General features: G+C 34.3%; 2 protein-coding genes across 5 annotated transcripts; both read left to right on the top strand.

Moving 5' to 3' along the window:
* The first annotated feature begins 1,062 nt into the window (after window positions 1–1,062).
* Window positions 1,063–15,616, top strand: LOC110028446. Of its 4 annotated transcripts, none has more exons than XM_020730298.1 (4): window positions 1,063–1,725; window positions 1,828–2,574; window positions 3,535–4,497; window positions 12,512–15,616. In XM_020730298.1, exons 1-4 carry the CDS (start codon window positions 1,527–1,529, stop codon window positions 15,217–15,219), a joined length of 4,617 nt encoding a protein of 1,538 aa, XP_020585957.1. In that variant the 5' UTR covers window positions 1,063–1,526; the 3' UTR covers window positions 15,220–15,616. The 4 variants fall into 4 exon arrangements, with proteins under 4 accessions (XP_020585957.1, XP_020585956.1, XP_020585955.1 ...); XM_020730297.1 differs by having other exon boundaries at window positions 12,485–15,616; XM_020730296.1 differs by having other exon boundaries at window positions 12,482–15,616.
* Window positions 15,617–18,457: 2,841 nt separating this feature from the next.
* On the top strand, window positions 18,458–19,625 carry LOC110028455. The gene is made up of 2 exons (XM_020730310.1): window positions 18,458–18,807; window positions 19,160–19,625. Exons 1-2 carry the CDS (start codon window positions 18,631–18,633, stop codon window positions 19,514–19,516), a joined length of 534 nt encoding a protein of 177 aa, XP_020585969.1. The 5' UTR covers window positions 18,458–18,630; the 3' UTR covers window positions 19,517–19,625.
* The last annotated feature ends 1,040 nt before the right edge of the window (window positions 19,626–20,665 follow it).

Below are 20,665 nucleotides of genomic sequence, written 5' to 3'. Positions count from 1 at the left end.
TTCTGTCAATATGAGTCTCTCATCTTCTGCCTTATTTCTTTATGTTAGATTTTTTTAGGATCAACACTTGCATATTTTCAATGTACACTCATATATTTTGATTTTCCCATAAATCTATTAAAAAGTCATTTAAAAACATATTTATTTTAATAAATGAGACCGACTTAGCCTGAAAAATAACTAATAAATTAAAATTTTAACATATACGTATTAAAAACGTTAGAAATAAGCGAAATAAACCCCAACCAATATTCAAAAAGCAAATTCTGTGCGGACATGACCATTTTGATAACTTCTCTATATATATCTTTTAATTTAACAAGCAACTTAATATTCCTCACCAAGATAATAAAAGTCCAATAAAAAAATTGATCGCATTATGCTTAATAAGACTATCCAGTGATTTAATTATATTATTTAATAATTTAATAATACAAAAATAATAAATAACATAGAAAAAATTTTTAATAGCATTACAATTATTTATAAAATATATAAAAAATATTGAAATTATTTTCTTACACTCCTCTGCTTCAGTTCACCCTTTGACTAATCGCCCAGGCAAGGAATATTATCACTTCAGATTAAAAAATATATTTCGTCGCATTTATTCATCAAGGGAAGGCGACAGTCCGGGTCCCATCAGCCTCGACGTCCGGGATAATTAAATTTTATTTACTAAAATTAAATTTTATGTTCGGCTAATGCCACGCCAGCCCTAGCAATCTCCGCATCCACAGCACGAGCGCCACCCGTGCTAACGCAGACCTCCCACGTGCGAATCTTCCTCTGCCCCGCTCGCACGCGGGCGCTATTGCCGACGTGGACGCAGATCCGGTTGACCAGGACACCGCCCGAGAAAGGGGGTCCCTAATGTCAATATATTTACCGTTTTACCCTCAGATTTGCATCAGAAAAGATTGAACGGCCGTGATTTATAGTCGGAAAAAAGGCGGGCGGGAAAAAGAGAAATACAATGGAAAAGTAATATTATGCTTTTAAAATTCATTTAATGCGAGAAATAAAAAATAAAAATGGCGGACGTGAGAAGGGATTGTAATCGGTTTATTTCGATGGGGAAGGGTTCTGAAGTCCAGGCTGGAATCTCATCTTTATCGGCTCAGTTTTTCCTCCGGCTCTCTCGCTTCGGTTCTTCTTCTCTTTTAGATTAGGTCGTCGGAGCGCGGTGGCGGCAGGCGGTGCAGCGCTTTTTCTTTTTGTCGTTTTGAAGGAGGTTTGATATAGATTTGTTTGGTTTGGATAAAGATTTACTTCCGTGTCGTGTTCTAGTCACCTTTGATATGGGAGTTGCCGGGTGGGCTGGTTAAAGGGATTGAGATGGTGGAGCTTGGTGCATGAGGTTTTGATGCTTCTGTTTGTTGGGAAGTAGGGCGGCGGTGTTGGCGGTTTGAATTGGGTTTGGGGACTTGTAGTTATAGCGGGGTTTTTGGGATTACGGTGGCGGCTTTTGGTTTTTTCTTTGGATTGAAGGGGCGTTCGATGCAACCCGGTGGTTGCCATATCTTATGCCTTCGCCACATACCTGGGATCGGAAAGAGCCCTTTGTCAAGGACAGGAAGCAGGAACGGGGTGCGGGGTGTGATGCCGTAGGTGGAGGTGGAGGGGGCGGTGTCGGTGGGGGCTCCTGCTCTACTTCACGATGGCGGGAGCCCTACCATGGGCAGCGGGAGTTCCCCCGTGCATCCCCAAGGCGGCCGTCCTCAGGTATGTTACGATATCATCTTGAGATCTTGGAGATATTTGAAGTGTTTTGTTGGAGTTGAAGTTTTTGATTTTGAATATTTATTGTCTGCAAATTTCTTCAAGGTCACTATAGGCACGACGGCGGGTACCAGCAGTTATATTCTGAAGAATCAAGCGGGCATGGTTGCACGCCTTCCCGGTCTGGGGACAGATTTTGGCAGGAGGAAGACATCTTCAGGCTGTCTTCGGGAAGATGCGGGGGTAAAGAAAGTCGGGGGTCTTCTCGGCGATCGCCTTCTCTTGACTCTGGTGGCGACAGTGCTCGGCCGCACCTCGCTCCTCCTTTAGCTGCTCAGAGGTCTGTTGCCGTTCCGATAACAAACGCATCGTCCTCTTCCTTGTCTCCGATCCCTTGGAAAAATGTTCTTGACAAGAGTGATGGCGTGGAAACAGGCCAAAAATATGATCGGGACCATTCTCTTGGTCCGATCGCCTGGAAGCCTCTTAAGTGGAGTAGGCCGTCGAGTGTGCAGACGCCAAAGACTGGCCGATGTGAGGCTGAAGATGCCAATCTTGAGATTTCGGCGCCCCACGTGAAGGATTCTCCAGCGAGATCTCCTTTTACATCTCTCTTGCAGTCAGATGATAGAGCTCCGAATAAGAAGCCCCGTCTTGGCTGGGGCCAGGGTTTAGCGAAGTATGAGAAGCAGAAGATTGAAGGATCTGTGGATGTTTCTGCACATAATGGATCGGCTCAGTCAACCAGCAGTGCTAAGATTGTCGTCGGTGATTCAAGTCCAAAGTTTTCTGTTCTTCCTGGATCCATGTCTCCCGCCACCCCTACGTCGGTCGCATGCAGTTCATCTCCAGGTGAATTAATCTTTACCTCTCTTCTTTTTTCCTATTCCGGAAGTATTTACTTCTTCTGATGCGGGTTGATCGAAATAACACTTTGCTCTTATTATTATTATTTTAAATCTTCTTCCTCATCTTTCTTCTAGTTTTATTTGGACTTCCATAGATTAGTTTGGAGAATTGGTTTTGGGAAGAAATCTCTAATGAGTTTTTTTTATCTTGTCATGGCATCAACAACTGCTCAGTTTAGTCATTGTGGCAGACTTTATTCTCCCTTGCTCGTTTTAATACCGGTATAAATCAATTGGTTATTGTGTGGAAGAGAATATTGTGAAGTGTTTAAGTTATTCCAAATAAATTTTTTTTTCCTTTTATCCTTTTTGATGTTGAGTGCTAAAGCACAATTATTACTGTACACAGCTGGAAATGCTGTATTTGTTCCAGAATTTTTTGTGTTTGAATTTGTAATTTGGATTATGGAACATGTAGATTTTTGCCATTCTGGTTGTTTTGAATGTTAAAGGTCTTTAGCTGTTAAATGATTTTGGGCTGAGGTTCATCATGATAAATGCTATCTTTTCGATGCATTGCTTAATGTGTGCTTCTAACACTGAAATTTCACATCAAATCTTATTTCACAAATGCTATGATTGTAATTTTATAACCTGAAAAAGAAAAAAAATGGTTTATGTTTATTATTTTGAAGATCAGGCTGGTACTATTATTATTTGTGTCTAATTTCTTGTTTCTCTCGTTAAGCAGAATGGGTGATAGATGCTGATTTGCTTCTTTTTGTTGTTTTTTAATTTTATTGAAAATAGTCTTAAAGAAATTATTGGCTTTTTCTCTTTAAAGTATCCAATATTTATACATAAAAAAAGTATATTTCAGCATCCATTCCAGCACATTTTTGGTGATTTGAATGATGACTGAGTTTTTGTTTTCTTTGTCTTTTACCATATTGGAATGTTTCAGCTGCTACAGATGAAAAGCTCCCTATAAAAGGATTAAATTCTGAAACCGATCGAGCTCAGTGCAGTGATTCATCAGGCCTTGGGATTCATAATTCACCAAAGGATATTTCTATTAAATTTGATCAATTGGATGCCAATTCCATAAGTTCCCTGGCTTTACTTCTCAGTGATTTGTTGCAGCCCGAAGATGCTTGCTCAGGAGATTCGTCGTTCACTAGAAATTCCACTATAAACAAGCTGTTACTATTGAAGAAAAACATATCCAAAGAACTGGAAAAAACTGAATGTGAAATTGACTTATTTGAAAACAGGCTCAAGTCTATTGATGGTGATGGGCAGATAAATAGTTTTCAGGAATGCTCTGAGTCATTGGCAGAATTATCTTCTTCTGATAACTGTATCGCGGCTTCTTCTGTGTCTTTAGAGGGACAAATGGCCGTGCCCAGAAATTTTTCAGAAGAGCAGGCAACTACTGTGAAGGGCACATTTCATCCTTCCTCTGATGGTATTATATGTGTTAGCTCTCAATTTCCGTCTTTGGAGACAGAGAATCCTAATTCTAGTTTAGATTACAGAACTGAAAAAGAAGATAATAGTTTGCTAGATTTTATAATGACTTCGAACAGGGATGCTGCCAAAAAAGCTTTAGAAGAGTTTGATGGGGCCATACCTCCTTGGTTGGCACAGTATAATTTCTCGGAATTAGATTTCTCACAGTGCAAGAAAAATTACATAAGCATTAGAGAGAGATTAGTGATTAAAAAGCGTGTTTTGAAATTCAAAGAGCATATTCTCGCTTTAAAGTATAAAGCTTTGCACCATTTGTGGAGAGAGGATCTTAAAGTACTCACTATGAGAAAGCATCAGCCAAAATCAAGCAAGCGTTATGAAGTGAATAGCCGTTCATCACATAATGCTATACAAAAGCATCGATCTTCTATTCGTTCTCGATTTGCATTGCCTGGTTGGTATCATGTTTTGATCCAAAATTTTATCTACTTTGATGCTTTTCTTTATAAAGTTCATAGACCAGTTGCTCTTGTTTTATGATAACTTCTTCTAAAGTTTTGTCTCTACTGGTTTAAATTGGGCACCAGCAGTTTTAGAAATGATATTCTGTTATCTGTTAAAGATTCCGTATAAACCCTTCTAGTATTTGTTTTTTCTTAATCAAGGTTGTGCATTTGTGTTTTCCATATTAGTGTTTTTGATTAATAGGTTTGATTGTTTTTACTAAAGTGTCCCATAATTCTATTTTGGTGTGCACTAGTTACCAAAAATTGCGTGGATAATGTCAGGGGCTAGTTTTTATTTTATTATATTTTTGTGGCACTCTTCCACAAGAAATTATATCTGAATCAGTGCTATGACTTTTTTTTGTGATTCTCTCTCTCTCTCTCTATATATATATATATATATATATATATATATATATGTGTGTGTATGTGTAATATATATATATATATATATATGTATGTATGTATGTATGTATGTATGTATATATGTATGTATGTATGTATATGTTTAGTTGCATGTTACTTTTAATTTATTTTTGTTTTCAATATTCATATGAAGACAGACATAATGGAGAATGCCACATCTTAATTTGATTTATGATGCAACGTAGGCAAAGTTTAGCTACTTCTCTTGCTAGTCACAATTCACAATTGTAACTTGATTGAGGTTAAAAATTAGCAGAAGGTGTATATATATGTATATATTGATTTGGTTTGAAATGTAAGAAATTTGAATGATGACATGAGTAGAAGAATATAGTTGAAGATTAAATTATGAAGGTTAATAGGATTATTGATATGGTGATAGTTATTAAGGTAATTTTCAATAAAAATATTATTGAAAAAAAAACTTAATTGTCTCAAGTTTGATGTAGTTTGCGGAAGTAGTTTTCAAAGGAGATGTATGAAATGTTACAATACATATGTGAGGAAAGTGATGGTTATTGGGGTTATTGAATGGAAATAGAGGTTTTTGTGGAATGGATTTAAGAGGATTCTTGGTCCTTGGTATAGAAGGTAGAAATGTGATATGGAATCTATGCTTGACATTATATAAGCCTATGATCTTTTGCAATAAAGAAAATGTACTTTAAGAAATTATATTTCACTTGATTGCTTTGAAAAGAGGAACCACCAAATCGCAACTAAATTTCCCTTTTTTTACTTTGAAGGAACACAATATTTCTGCAAAAAGTTTGCCGGGTGTGATTTTGTGATAGTTTGACCATGCTACATGTACTAATGGCTAAGAATATATATTTAAAGCGTAGAAAGAAAACAAACAAATGAAAAACTAGCTAGATGATAAAGTAGTAAAATTTTAAAAACAAGAAATTATTAATTTTTCAAGAGAGCAATATGTTATGTTAAAAATTCTGCTTTTAGTTATCTTTATAATAGATTAGATATTAAATTTGATGAAATATATATGTATAAACTAGCCAAACAAATAAAAAAGAAAATCAAAGATTTAATTTAAGCAAAATGTATTAGAGATGAAAAAAAAGCTTTTCTTAGAAAAAAAATATTCAACATAAGTGGATGAGTTATTTTGATAAATTTTTCAATGAAGTTTATGAAAATACGATCGACATTATTGATTTTAATGTCATTAACAATATAAAATATTTATTTTTTTTACAGTTGCATTAGTAATGAAGAAGTTGGAGGCAGCTTTAAAAAAAACTTATGGTGGAAATTTTGTAAGACTTGATGATATCCCAATTGAAATCTGGAAATATTTATTAGATTTTGGAGTTTTTTGGCTTACTAAACTCTTAAATGTTATTTTAAAAACTAAAAAGATGTCTGAGGAGTGGAGGAAGAGTATTTTGGTCTCTATTTTTAAGAATAATGGGGATGCACAAGAGTGTTGGGGATGCACAAGAGTGTGAAGAGTGTGCAAATTAGAGAATGTGCAAATCTTTGTAATACATTTTAAACAATATCCTCATGCATACAAATCCAATCTCATATTTTGTCCTTTTGTTGATTCCCGTTGGCACTCTTCTTGGAAAATTTTCATATCAGTACATAATGAAATATAATGCAAATAGATTAAGAAATGAGGAAAAGCAATGAAAAGAAATCTTATTATCCAAAAAAGCTCCCAACAATGAAAATTCAATGTATATGAGAAGTTTCTAATTTTATTTGATCTAGACATAAAAAATAATCTTAATTTGATGAGACCTGCAATGCTCTATTGTGAAGAATGTTGGTCTTTAAGTGAAAAGCATATAACTAAGTTAAGTGTTGCAAATATGAGTGCTTAGGTGGATTAGTGACTTTGCACTTATAGACAAATTGCGAAATGAATATATACACGATAGGGCTGGTGTGGATCCAGTGGCGGACAAAATTAGAGAGAGTCATCTTAGATGTTTGGTCAATTTAAACATCGACCATTAGATGATCCGGTTAGGAGGTAGATGTTTTAGATTCAACTTATGTTAAAAAAGACTGAGGTAGTCCTAGAAAAACTTGGGCATATATTATTTAAAATAATCTTAATTTATTGGAATTAAATGAAAATATGACACTCAATAGGATGAAATGGAGAAAAAGGGTTTATGTAGCCGATCCCACTTATTGAAATAAAGGATTGTTGCTGTTTTTGCTCTATATTTCAAAGAGAGGCAAATTGGAACTTTTGAAACAACCCCAATTTGATATGTGATTGATGGAAATTTTCGTCAAAAAAATTTTCATAAAGTTCTGAGGAGAGTCTTTTAACAACTTGTATATATTAGTAAGGTGATTTGGTCCTGGGAGCTTGGTGATGGTTCTTTTGTTGTGTCTGGCTTGAACTTAATGGATGTTCTTTTTATTCAGTTCATTCTCTTATGTCTGAGCGCCGTTATTGTGCCTTTTTTATTTTTCTCTCGTATGTGTGGTTTGTTCTTTTGCTTTTTGTGTGTTGTCTCTATCGGTGGTGGATCCATATGTTTTTATTTGTGTGCGTTGTATTTTAGGTGTAGTTGGTACTTCTAGTCAAACGTTATATTCTTGTTTTGATATTAATAAAATTTCCTTTGGGGTAAGAAAGAGCATTTTGTTTAGTAAGGTTTTAGGGTACCTTTTTTTTTAAAAGGTGTGTTTTTTAATGAATATAAAAATTAAATAATAATTTGTTGATAACGAATATCGGAGCTAGAATCCTTGTAAATACGTTATCAATCAAAATAAAAATTAGTCCAATTTTGATTTATATAATAGGTTTGATAATAAGGATAAAGGAATTAAAATAAAGATGATGAAAACAGATACTATATCTAGAAACTCTAATCCGTTACAGTCAAAATTTATAGAATCTTAAAATTTAAGGCATCAAGTAAAAGTTGGAAAAAGCTGCTTTATGAAATCATTAATTATGTGAAGGAAGAAGTATTTTGGAAGAGCATGTTGGAAAAAAACTAATTGGGCATATCATCTACAATAAAACAATGTAGAATTGAATTAGCATTGAAGGTCATGCATACAGGTAAAGTTTTGGGCTAAAAAGAGACGCTATATATAGTGGAGGGCAAAGGGGTTACTGCAATGATTTGGTTAACAAATATTTTGAATTAAAATTTGAAGATTAAGCAGATGCCAAATGATTGGAGAAGTGTATTAATGACAATTTTAGGACTTAAAAATATATAGAATTAATATTAACCAGATAAGGGCTTCATGCATTCATGCATTTTTCTTTTGGTCTTTAAAAAAATGGTAAAAAATGCATGATGCGAACGTTATGATGCATTTATGTATAATTCCTTTGATCTTAAGAAAGGGTAAAAAATGTATTGGAAATAATTTAGGAACAGATTCATGGTTGTTTGTTATGGATTATTTTACAAAAAAATATGTGTATATACTTGCACCATATTGCGAGCTAGCTAAATTTATACCCTGAAAAGTATAAATTCAATTTGGAATCTACCACATTAGTTCTTTTCCTTCAGTTTATCATGTTATATCTTATTTTTTAGATTTAAATGACAATTATGATTGAATTATTGCCATTGTTTCGTAATATTTACTTTAGACTACATTAATGATGCATAACTAACCCAAGGTTTTGCAACTTTAGGAAAGAAAAATCAAAAACTTTAAGGGTCTAACAATGTTATAATTGATTTAATTAACATGATTGTGTTTGAACTCACCATGAAGTTCAACTCTCAATGGCCCTTAGGTAGTTTAAACTATTTATGTTAAGTTGCCATACATGCAAACATGCATAAGCAATAGCCCTAATGCATCAACCATCAAACTATTCTTTTGTCTACTGAGAGGTTTATGAAGATCGTGCAATTTGAAAATTGGTAAAAAGCTTATAGATAATTGGAAGAGAAGGAATATCACCATACCACTATAATTGAAACAAAAAGTCCTTTTAAACATATTATTCACTAATCACTACAAATCATAGTTCTCCAACCATTGGTATCCATGAGCAACATAGCCAAGTTATCTAACCATTACGGTGTAGAATAAATATGAAGAGGAATGATGATATGTTGTTTTAAATAAGTTTATTGTAGATAAAATAAATAGCGTGTGCGGCTTTGTGCTTTATGTATGCCTATATTTTACTTCATTCTTACCACTTCTCTGCATGATAGCTTTTTTACATCTCTTCTTTGCATCATGCAACTATCATGTAGCCAAACTTGGAACCCACACTAATGGTTTAAAAATTATTGAATGGTTGAAGTTGGAGGCAAACCTATAAGTGAGTGGAAAGATGTTTTATTTTTGTATGTTTGTTGCTTCTACATTTAGGTAATAATGATGGTATGGCAGCACCTATAAGCTTTGATTGATTTTGCTTCATCAATGAGTTTCTACCACCCATTCTATCTCAACATGTCTTTAAAGTAATTGAATGCCACGGGCAGCATAACTAATATTATACATCCAAGTATATTTGTCTTCTGACGACTTAAAATTTGAAATATAGTACAGCATAAATTGAAAAACTTGCTGAGGGGCTATATCCTCGAAAACAAATTAGCTTTCATTAAGTAACAAGCCAATATGTATTTATTTTAAAGTTGATGGGGCTTCAAGTCACGTAGAAGTTTTAGACATCAATGTTTAAAATGTACTCATCACACTTTTATTTTCAATTCGGAGCAAGTTTTAGTCTAGTGTAGATCAACTTGCTGGACAATTTGATCCAAATTCAGCATTAAACTTGATGTAATTCAAGATAGCAGTGTGTCTGAATAATTTCAAATGCCAAATTGTTCGTGGCAAATTTAGCTAACAGTTTACCTTTCTATTGTCTATTTTTTTTAGCATGTTCGGCATATCATTTTGGGCAGGGTTGTAGGGTGGATAAACCAATACCACACAATGAGGTTGCAGTGTCATTGACAGCACTACATTCCAAATTCACTTGACTTGGGCAAATTTTGAATTTGTCAAAAAAAATACATTGTGCGGGGTTTAGAACTCTACATTTCTTCACACTTTATACCCCAAATACATGAAAACAAGCTACCTCTAAGAAGACCACCCTAGTTACCAACATATCCCAGAGAACATCCTTCTTTTATATAACTTTTTTGAGATAAAATAAGACTCTAAAATACTTGTTGCAAGTTGTAGTTAATTAAAGAATTATATAAAGAAAGCCTTCTAAAAGCACTCTAAATTTTAAAGTCAAATCGATGGTGTGATTATGCCCCTTATTTCTAAATCGAAAATCCCTTGTTATAAAAAATAAGCAACCTTTAAACAATGCCAAAGGTTTATTCAATAGTTGAACAGTGAAAAGTTACATAAAATCCATGGAAATTGTGCATTTGATAGACCATGACTTGGAAATGAGATGAATTATGCTACATGTCTAGAACAGGTAGATGAAGGCTGAAAAGATAATACTTTGTATGTTTGAATTATAAAAAATGATGCTATAATATGTCTTATAGCGCAGCTGATTCACTTATTCAGCAACAACTGTATATGGAATTTTTTGGTTTACGTATTATGCGCCATTATGCAGATAGAAAATTAATTTAGTTTACACGAATAAGTTTGGTTTTATGTTTGGCAGATTGATCATTGAATCAATTTTGCATCAAGATACTAAGATACAATTATATGATTTTTATTGTTCTTGGGAAAGCATTTGAGCAAATATTATGAAAATTGATTTGTTGAGCACTAGGGACAATGTATTTTGAATGTATATTGAAGTTATTGATGATTTATAATAAAGAGTATTGACAACCATTAAATTTGATTGTATAGTGAATAAATAACCCCTGAATATAACAACTTTCCATCAAAATCTTTGCATTTTTTAAAGGGATGACGTCTCTTTTGAAACAAGTTCAAAGTTATGATAACGGAGAAAGTATCTAAGAAGGCAAATGACTTAAGAGTTACTTGAAGAGGGATAAAATATATGACATGCAATATTAGTTTGTGACTAATAATTATTGGACATTTTGTTTAGTTAAGTTAAAACTTAAGTGTGATATTAGTTTTGGATTTAGTATAGAGCAGTCGGGATGTAAAGTAGAGTGTAATTTTTTAGTAGGTATATATCACATCAATTGAGACCATTTAATTTTATTATTGAATATATATCACATCAATTGGGACACATTTAATTTTATTATTGAATAGTAATTACATATATAGGGAACAATTTTGAATAGCAATTAATATATATATAATATATATATATATATATATATATAAAACTAAATTGAGCTTAAAAGTTGATTAGAAATCGGTTACTTGTATCTCAACTTTTTTCTAATTGTAATCAATTTAATTGATTTGGTGTTTAGACTGGGCTTAGTTGAACTTGCCTTGATATTCCTCTCTTAACTCTAGTGTTAAGGTTGAGTGGTTGTATTATTGAATAAGAGAATTTCATCAGTTTTTAAGGTAGCATTTGTAAAATGTTTTTTGAATCGGCTATATTGAACGCATTCAAGTGTTGCGCAGTGAAAGCCATTGACACATACATGGAGGGCGGCAGCAATGAGAATTTTAATATGGAAATATGACACAATTAACAAGGACAGATTAATGAATGATTACATTGGCACAACAATTAGAATTACATTGATTCAAGTTAAAGTACACAAGTTTATGTTCTGGTAATTTGAACATATTCAATAAAGTGTAGGAAAAAAAATTTATCCATTGTAATTTTATGTGAAATTTCCATCCAATAAACCTAAGGTAAATGGATAAAAGTTATCCTACAAATTTGCAACAATTTTTTTTTGACATTTTAGCAATACTTAGAAGGAATCTGGATTGAATTGAAATTGAGGATTTATATATCTGAAACCAAGCAGTTTGAGATAATACTAATGATGGCACAACTCATTTTATGCAACAATCAGTAATTTTTCGTGGAATACAAGTAGATACACACAAATAATAATTAATCATTTTTTTTTATTCGAAGGAAATATAGGTTATGTTGAAAAAAATGTGATAATTCGTACAAGTATAACGTCTTTATTGATTGCTCATATGAAGAGAGTTGCAATAATTTTTAGTGTCTATCTTCATATATTTAATTTAATGCACAACGCTATCTTGAACACCTTTTTGAGATACTTTGGGTTGATAGGCTAATCTATTGGTGAGGAGTGACGATGTTGAAATTTTGAGCATGGTACAAATTTTTGTTTCTTTGTTAATTGTAATTTAGAAGTGCCTGCAAATTTTCCCTATCAAAGCTCTTTTCAGTAAATCGACTCGTCTGCTTTTGTATATGGCACATCCTTGTCAGTTAAATTTATGTCCTTTATTTTCAAAAAAATTGCATAAACTAATATTTTTGAGGTTTTTATATAATTTCTCATGCGGAGCAATGTATAATATATTTTTATGGTAGACTAGTTTATCAATTCTTTTTTTTTTCTCCCCGTAGTCTTATCTTACGATATACTTTCTCTATTGCAGCAGAAAATCTAACCCTGGTTCCTTCAACAGATGTAATAAACTTCACCAGTAAGCTACTTTTGGATTCCCAGGTGAGGCTTTACAGGGATAACCTCAAGATGCCAGCACAAATTATTGATGAAAATGATAGGAGGTACTCTAAATTTAACTCCAACAATGGTTTAATAGAGGACCCGGTTGCTCTCGAGAAGGAAAGAGTAACTGTGAATCCTTGGATGCAGGAAGAAAAGGAAATTTTCTTAGAAAAGCTCGCTAGGTGTGGTAAAGACTTCGAAAAGATTTCTTCCTTCCTGACCCACAAAACAACAGCAGACTGCATCGAGTTTTATTACAAGAACCACAAATCTGAGAGCTTTACTGAAGTTAAGAAGCATCTTAAATGGAGAAAACAATTACAGAACAGACAAAGCAACACGTACCTAATAACTTCTGGAGCTCGGTTTAATCGTGAAACCAACACTACTTCCCTTGAATTATTGGGCGCGGCATCTTTGATGGCTTCCGAGGGCAATTGTAACAGAAGAAGCAGTAGTCTAAAGCAGAGCGGCAAGTCGGGTTGTTATGATGCAAGAGTTTCTCGTCGGAGCAATGGTTCTTTAGAAAAGACGAATAGTGAAATTTCGGGAAGCGAGCGAGAAGCCGCCGCTGCCGACGTTCTCGCTGGTATATGTGGTGCTCTTTCGTCGGATGCAATGAGTTCTTGTATTACAAGCTCTGTTGATCTGCCGGAGAAGTTCCGCTTTGCGTCAATTGACTGTTCTCTTACCCCGGAAGGGGCCCATACGATCGACGAAGAAGACATGTGTTCTGATGACAGTTCAGACGAATTGGAGTCAGCTGATTGGACCGACAAAGAGAAATTGATGTTGATTCAAGCATTAAACATTTACGGCAAAGACTTTGTTAAGGTTGCACAATTCGTCGGAACGAGGTCACGAGATCAATGTAAGATTTTCTATAGCAAGGCAAGAAAATGTCTTTGTCTTGACGTGATCCAACCTGGGTCGGCCAATGAGGTGACGCCATTGAGCGATGTTAATGGTGGGAGAAGTGATAGTGATGATGCTTGCGCTGCTGAGATTGATTCGGCGATCTGTAGTACACAGTCATGCTCGAAGATCGATGCAGATTTCACGCAGTCAATCTTAGAAACCTGTAGCGAAGGGCACACCCAACAAGCAGATGCAGATGGGCCATGCGAGCAATGTGAGATTGTTGGATCCATTCCAGGTGAAGCTGAGGCCAATCTCAATAATAAGGCTTCGGTTCTTAATGAAAATAAGCTTCTAATTGTGGGGGGCAATCTGGAATTTGTTAAAGATCACGGGGAAATTTGCAGTTTTAGTTCGAGAAGCAATGAGCCTGAATCAAGTAACAAGAGTACTAATGAAATGTTACTTACTGAAAAGTCAAAGTCACAGACTGTGGCATCTGCTTCTGCTTCGGATGAACTAAGTAAAGAACAAAACTTGAATCAGTTAGTTGAGGTATTCGACTCTGTAGGTGAGAAGACAGCAAGTGTTAAGATCGAGGAAATTGTTAATGTTGGCGAATCTCTTATGTTTTGCCCAATTTCTTATTCTAAAGGCAGTTCTTGTGACGATGGAGAAAACAAGAATGTTGAATATCCTCCTAGTCTTCTCTCTTCCAATTTCCCACTCCATGCTCCCTTGGAAGTGCCGTCTTCTTTGCAGAATAGACCTCAGATTAAAATAGTGCAACCTGATTCGGCTGTTTCGATTTCTTTTAATGGTAAGGACTCTTCCATTTCCCTTTTCAATTTGCAGGATGGAGAGAAGTCCCTACAAGAATCTGTTTGTAGGGATCTTTCTCCAATTCCCCTTCATCACCCATTTTCGAATCAGATTGATCCTCTGCTTGCTGCCCGGGGCTGTTCCATGCAGTCCTTGATTGAGAATCACAAGGAGTTGAAGATTAACAGAAAGATGATTGTTGAAAGTTCAGTGATGGCTAATACATTCTCCCAATCAAATTCTTCTTCTGTTCCAGGATCGCACAACGACAAGTGTGTTGGTGAAGGGTTTTTAAATTCCAGGTCTGAGATCTCAATGGTCCCCAGACCGGATCATAAGTCAGAGCAAAACCTCACTGCCGGTTCTGGTGATCAGTCTCATCGAGGTGGTGATTTGAAGTTGTTTGGTCAGATTCTCACCCATCAATTTTCACAAAAATCGCATGAAAGTGGCAAAGTGTCCCTCTCACCCAGACAAAATTCAAATGCAACCAATAATTCATCATCTACTCGTTGGAAGGATGCAGCTATATTTGCTCCAAGGCCCGGAAGGAACGGCCTCGTTCACCATCTGGGCGAGCTGCCTCAACGATCCTATGGTTTCTGGGATGGTAACCAAATTCAAACTGGATTACCATCTCTTCCGGAACCAACCATCATGCTTGCAAATTATCCACCTTTCAGTATCTCCAAAGAAATAATCGCGACCGGAAACAAAGATGATTATAAACAAGCGCAAAATTGCTCTCTTTCGACGGAGAAGTTTCTTGAGACTTACCCTGAGTCGCAGAAACGAAATGGTTTTGACTCACTTTCCGGTTTCCCGCATGAAGGCCGGATGATGCACCACCTCGGCGGCGTGGTGGTCGGAGGCAGCGGGGTGTCGGATCCTGTGGCGGCCATCCAGATGCATTATTCAGGGAGGAGAACGAAGATCTTCTCCGGCGACTTGGAGTCGTTGACGGGGGACACCAGAGGAAGGTAGCTTTGTGGAAGGTTAGTAAAATCTGTTGTGGTAGAGGCATTAAGTACAGATGCCAGCAGCAGCTGTATCATATTCTGTAGTAGTCTCATAAGCTGAATGAAAACGATGGGGTGGGAGTAGGTTGGCTTTGCTGTTCATACCTGTTCTGTAGTAGTTTTTTTTCTTTTAGTCTCTTAATGCTTTGAATTCCTTTTATCCATTATTTTCTGTGTCAGCACAGGTAGAGAGTTTAGGGGGAGGTATGATTCCTTTTAATTTTTGTTTTAATGTCATCATTATTTTGTTTTGGTGGTTTCTCCATACAACACTGTCGACCAGACTCCCACTGGTTCTATCGTGTATTTTTCGGATGCTTGTAGTTTTCAATTCTAGTGGCAAAGAGGCCTTTGTTTGCGCATACAGTCCTTATTTTTTAAAATTGCATTTGTTTTTTTTTTCCTTTTTTTTTTCTTTTTTTGGGCATTTACATACATACCACCCAATTTCTATGGATTTACTATAATCCTAAAATAAAAAATCTAGTTTTTTTTTATTTTTATTTGTCGAACAAATCATTTATTTCACATAAAAAAAAATCACTATTTTAAGTTTTGAAAATTGAATTGCATCTCCCTTTTTTTTATGCATGGGTAAGGGTGGCATGTATGTAAAAAGTGAAGTTCTGGTGTTAGATATGTAAATACATGGGAGTTGGATGATGTGTTTGAAACTCTTTGTCGTGTTCTTAGTAGGTATGCTGTGATACTCTTCTCATTCTGTTTGGCAGTTTATTACAGATTTGTTGTCCACTGAATCAGGATTTATATTTGGGAAATTGACATGCATACACCGCACTTGTATTTTTATACTTAACAGCTACAGTTTGATATTTGCATTTATAGCATTTCACTCTTAAAAAGTGTAATTTTTTATGTGATGTTAAAATTTGAGTGTTCAATACCTAAACATGAAACTTTTGAATGTAAATGCATAGGAGTTGAATGATACGGTGTGGAAATCTTTGTGTGTTTTTATTAGGTATTCTGTGATGCTTCTCTCATATTGTTCTGACAATTTATTGCAGATTTGCTATTTTGCTGAATCAGGATTTATATTTGGGCAATTTATGTGCAATACAACACACTATTTTTTCATATTCAACAGATGCACTTTGATGTTTACATTTATTGCATTTCACTTCTAAATACTTTGTAATAGTGCACTTTTTGATGTGATGTTAAAATTTGAGTGTTAGATATGCAAATATATAGGGATTGGGTGGTCATGTTCGTAAACCCCCTTTTGTATTTTTCTCTGTTTTAGGGGCATTTATATGCATACCACTTAATTCTCAACTATTCACAACTCCAAATAAATCTGATGTTTACATATCTAACACCCAAACTTCAATATTTACAAACATTGACTCAAATCTTTGACCAAAAGTTCTGCTGCTACTCTCTTCTCTTAAAAATGAAATGTACCTTTTCCTTTATAGGCTTATTGCAGAGGGTTTGTAATTTTATTTTGATTTTTATTTCAATGTAGTCCAGACATTTGATGTGTTCCTATGTGTGTTAGATCAAACGCATAAGAGTTGGGTTGTATATATGTAAATCTTCACCGTTGGATTTTATTTCTGCTGAAACTAAACTGAATTATATAAAGTTTGGAGCAATCAGTGGCTGAGATTGATTTCAAGATGGTCAAAATTTATGGTGTCAAGTTTTTAAGTATATAGTATAAGAAAATATAGCGAAGGCATTATTGGGGCATTTACATACATACAACCCAAATCTTATTTATTCACACATCCAACACTTAAATTGTCTTTTCCCCCCATTTATAATGTTCATTAAAAATAACTATTATTAATTTCTAAACAGTGAAACCAACCTGTTTAAGCTTAGTTTTTTTTCTCTCTTTTTAATCATGGTTGAAAGTGAACCCCACATTAGATGAAGATTGGTGTCTTAAGAATTTGTAGGTTGGAAATGTAAAAGATTAAGAAGGTTGTTAATTATAGGCATGAGCTTGAATTTAAAATATCAGGAAGGGGCCCATGGCCCACATAGGCATGTTTAGTATTTAAGATCACCACAATTATTTTATTTTAAAATTATTCTTATTTCTTTTAAATTTTTTTGGTGAGAAATTATTTTCTTAATTTAACATATTTAAAAAACGACCGCTATAAAAAAACTGTTTTTTATTTCTATTGTTTGAAAAACATATATATATATATATATATCTCTTTCACCATAATTTTATAAGCAGCTTGTAAAAAAACTAGAATCATCCCAAAAAAAAAAGCCCTCTATTTCATTTTTCAACGCAAAAATTTAATAGAAGATAAATAAATATTTAATCTATATTTTAAAATGAAATATATCTTTTGTTTCATGTGATTGGGATAGCAAACAAATTATAATTATATAATAATAATAATAATAATAATAATAACAATAAATTCTGATATAAAAATAGAAAAAGACTGTTCTTAAAAAGTATTAAATCTTTTTATAACGAAATTCGTAAACCACATAGCTGGCATTGGAAATCGACGTTCTCATTTAATGCGAATGGATTAAAATATACATCTGAAATAGCCACCGCATAAAATATCCTAACACTGTACCGTCCTGTGCATGCAATTCATTAATTCGTACAATATGTCTTGCGTTTGGAAATAAGCCCAAAATATTTGAATAAAAAAAATCCAAAGCTATATGTTGATTTTATTTCATAAAAAAATGTATTAAATGAAGCTTTGATGAGATGCAGGACATATTATCTAAATCCAATCAACCAAAAATAGAGAGATTGTAGCTATTATTTAAGAGGCATTCAATAGCATTAATTTTATATTGCCTGTACAATTTGATTGCTATTTATATTTTTCTGAGTTTGAAAACTATAGTATTGACAGCACTCTACTGATTTTCCATTTTCACGCTCTTCAATCCATCTATCCATTACATGCTTAGTTCGGATGCATCCGAACTTTATGATTCTGCATGTGTTGTATAGTGTGTTGCATAATGTGTACAACATTGTTATACATGAAGTCCGGATGCATCAAAACTCCACATGTAATATTTTCTCATCTAACTATCTTATGCCTCCTACTTTTCACTTCTATAAAATTATTGTGCATTTTTTAAACGTTGATCATCTCCTCTGGCTTTCGTTCCGAATAACCGAATTAGGGTTTCGACGCGACTGGCCCCACAGCATGCGCTCAACCATGGACTTACATGGTGCATAATCAACACCTTGTAGCTATCATGGGACCATCACAATTCCAAAGATTCCAAATTTATGATCATAACAACATTCTCGAAGGACCACTCATTCCATTCTAATCTTCTCTATCACATAAACTTCTTTATAATCTAAATCTCCAACCGGTGCACTCTCCTAAATCCAAAGATGGCCGCCATTAGCACCTGCTCCCGCTTCAACCTTGAAGAAGCCATGGATAAGGTTTGGTTCCACAATAATATTCTCTTCTTTCAGCCTCACAACTTCAGCATCTTATCCATGCTGCAGAAGGAAGAAAATATATTAAAATCAACCACTTCCTCTGAAGATGGCAGCTTTTGTGAGGTAAATTTGTAATAAAAGAATTTAAATTTGCAATATTTCTTCTTTTTTTAACTTCAGAATGCCCTATGAAAGTAAAAATATTACGCCTGTATAATGCACGTCTGAACCGCCAACCATCAGTTGTCATGTCGTCGCACATCTCATTGATGGGTGATATGGTGGCACGGTGGTTGGTCACTAGGATATCTATTTCTTCCTCTATTAAACCTCCATTTCTTATCACCTCACGATTCTGCACATGAGAATTGGTGGTATTTGCAAAACATTATATCACTAATACTATCAAAATACTACCAAATTCGCATCTATAAGTACCTATCTTATCCGCACGTTATAATTTTTCCTATTTCAGTCACTTCAGCAAGCTGCGGGTGAAAGCAAGAAGAAGAAGAAAACAGTTCAAAAGATGAAGAAGCTTGGAAGACTGAATATAACAGAAAACAAAATGGATTCAGAAGACAAAATAACACAGCAAGCACAGCTGAGAATTCCGAAGATATGTGGGAGCCATTGGAGCATATGTGAGCTCGAGAACTATGAGATTGGAGAGTTTAATGGTCTCAGTTTTGTGTACGGGAAGGGGAAGTTTGGATCAGAATGTATGGATGAAGAAGAACTGAGGAACATTGATGGAACTGACATGAAAATATATCTGAGATTATGGGCCCAAAGGGTGGCTTTTTTAGTTGGCCATGAGTTTAATTTGTGAGGTTTGGCTCTGATGTTAACTGAAAATATGGATTAGAGGTGGATTAAGATAATTAACGTTTGGTTGTGTGATATATTTTGTTAAATCTATATATAAATATGCAATTATTGGGATGAATCAAGATATTTTTTGCTTTGGCCTAATGGCCTTATGGCTTTTTTCTCATTAATTACTTAATAATTATCTTTAAACAAGGAACAAAACTCTGTTCATGCAATAATAATATAGCATTAAAAATACATAATCCATACAACCAAATAGCCCCACCTGTTCAAAAATGAAGATAAATAAAGCAATGGATAATTTAAATGAGAAATTTATGAACATGCCACACAATTCTCATGTATTTACAAATCTACCAACTAAGGTTTGATATTTAGGCTTGCAATACTTTCGTGTCGTAATCACATGAACGCCTAAGCATAACAAGATATATTTCATTTTAAAATAGTCGGTAATAATGATATTTTTGATGCGATGTTAAATATTTGAGTGATATGCACGTAAATATCAAACTCACCATTAAATATTCTCTATGTTTAAGAACATACATTTCTAAAATGTTCATATGAATGAGTCATGATGTTCATAATTCAAAGAAACACAAAATCATCAGCCTTTTATCTTTCAGTAGAACTTATCAAGACGCTCCTCCTTCTGGTTTCCTAGAACCAATTTTCCAGTCTGAGTGTGTTCCATGCTATGAGGTGAGTAACTCACTAAGTGGAATTGTAGATAGGGTAAATAGAATGTCAAATTGTTTTAATGAAGCGGTCGATTCACAACAACACGCGAGTAACTTTTGTTGACTCGGTGAGTGGATCTCTTAAAGTACAGTAAGTGATCATGGGTGACTAATGTTCTTCATGGTGAGTGTGTCATGATCTAACCTGAGACTTGGAATTAACTAATGATGTTATAGATGATCGAATAGTAGAAAATTGAATTTTTATATATTTATTTTCTATAACTAATATTTTAATGATGAAAGAGACACTATATAAGAGTTAAATTTACCTTATTTTTAGTTGTCTATATCTTCTATAAACATTGTCCGCTCAATTGTTCATCCTTTAGTCAATAAATTTAAGCCTGAAATCTTAGTTTAAAACCGCAGAGATCTAATCAAAACCAATGAATACTGATCAC

This window comes from Phalaenopsis equestris, unplaced genomic scaffold, assembly GCF_001263595.1.
Source record: "Phalaenopsis equestris unplaced genomic scaffold, ASM126359v1 Scaffold000511, whole genome shotgun sequence".
Taxonomy (NCBI): domain Eukaryota; kingdom Viridiplantae; phylum Streptophyta; class Magnoliopsida; order Asparagales; family Orchidaceae; genus Phalaenopsis; species Phalaenopsis equestris.
Note: the sequence above shows the minus strand (reverse complement) of the source record. Positions and strands in the feature narration are given on the sequence as shown.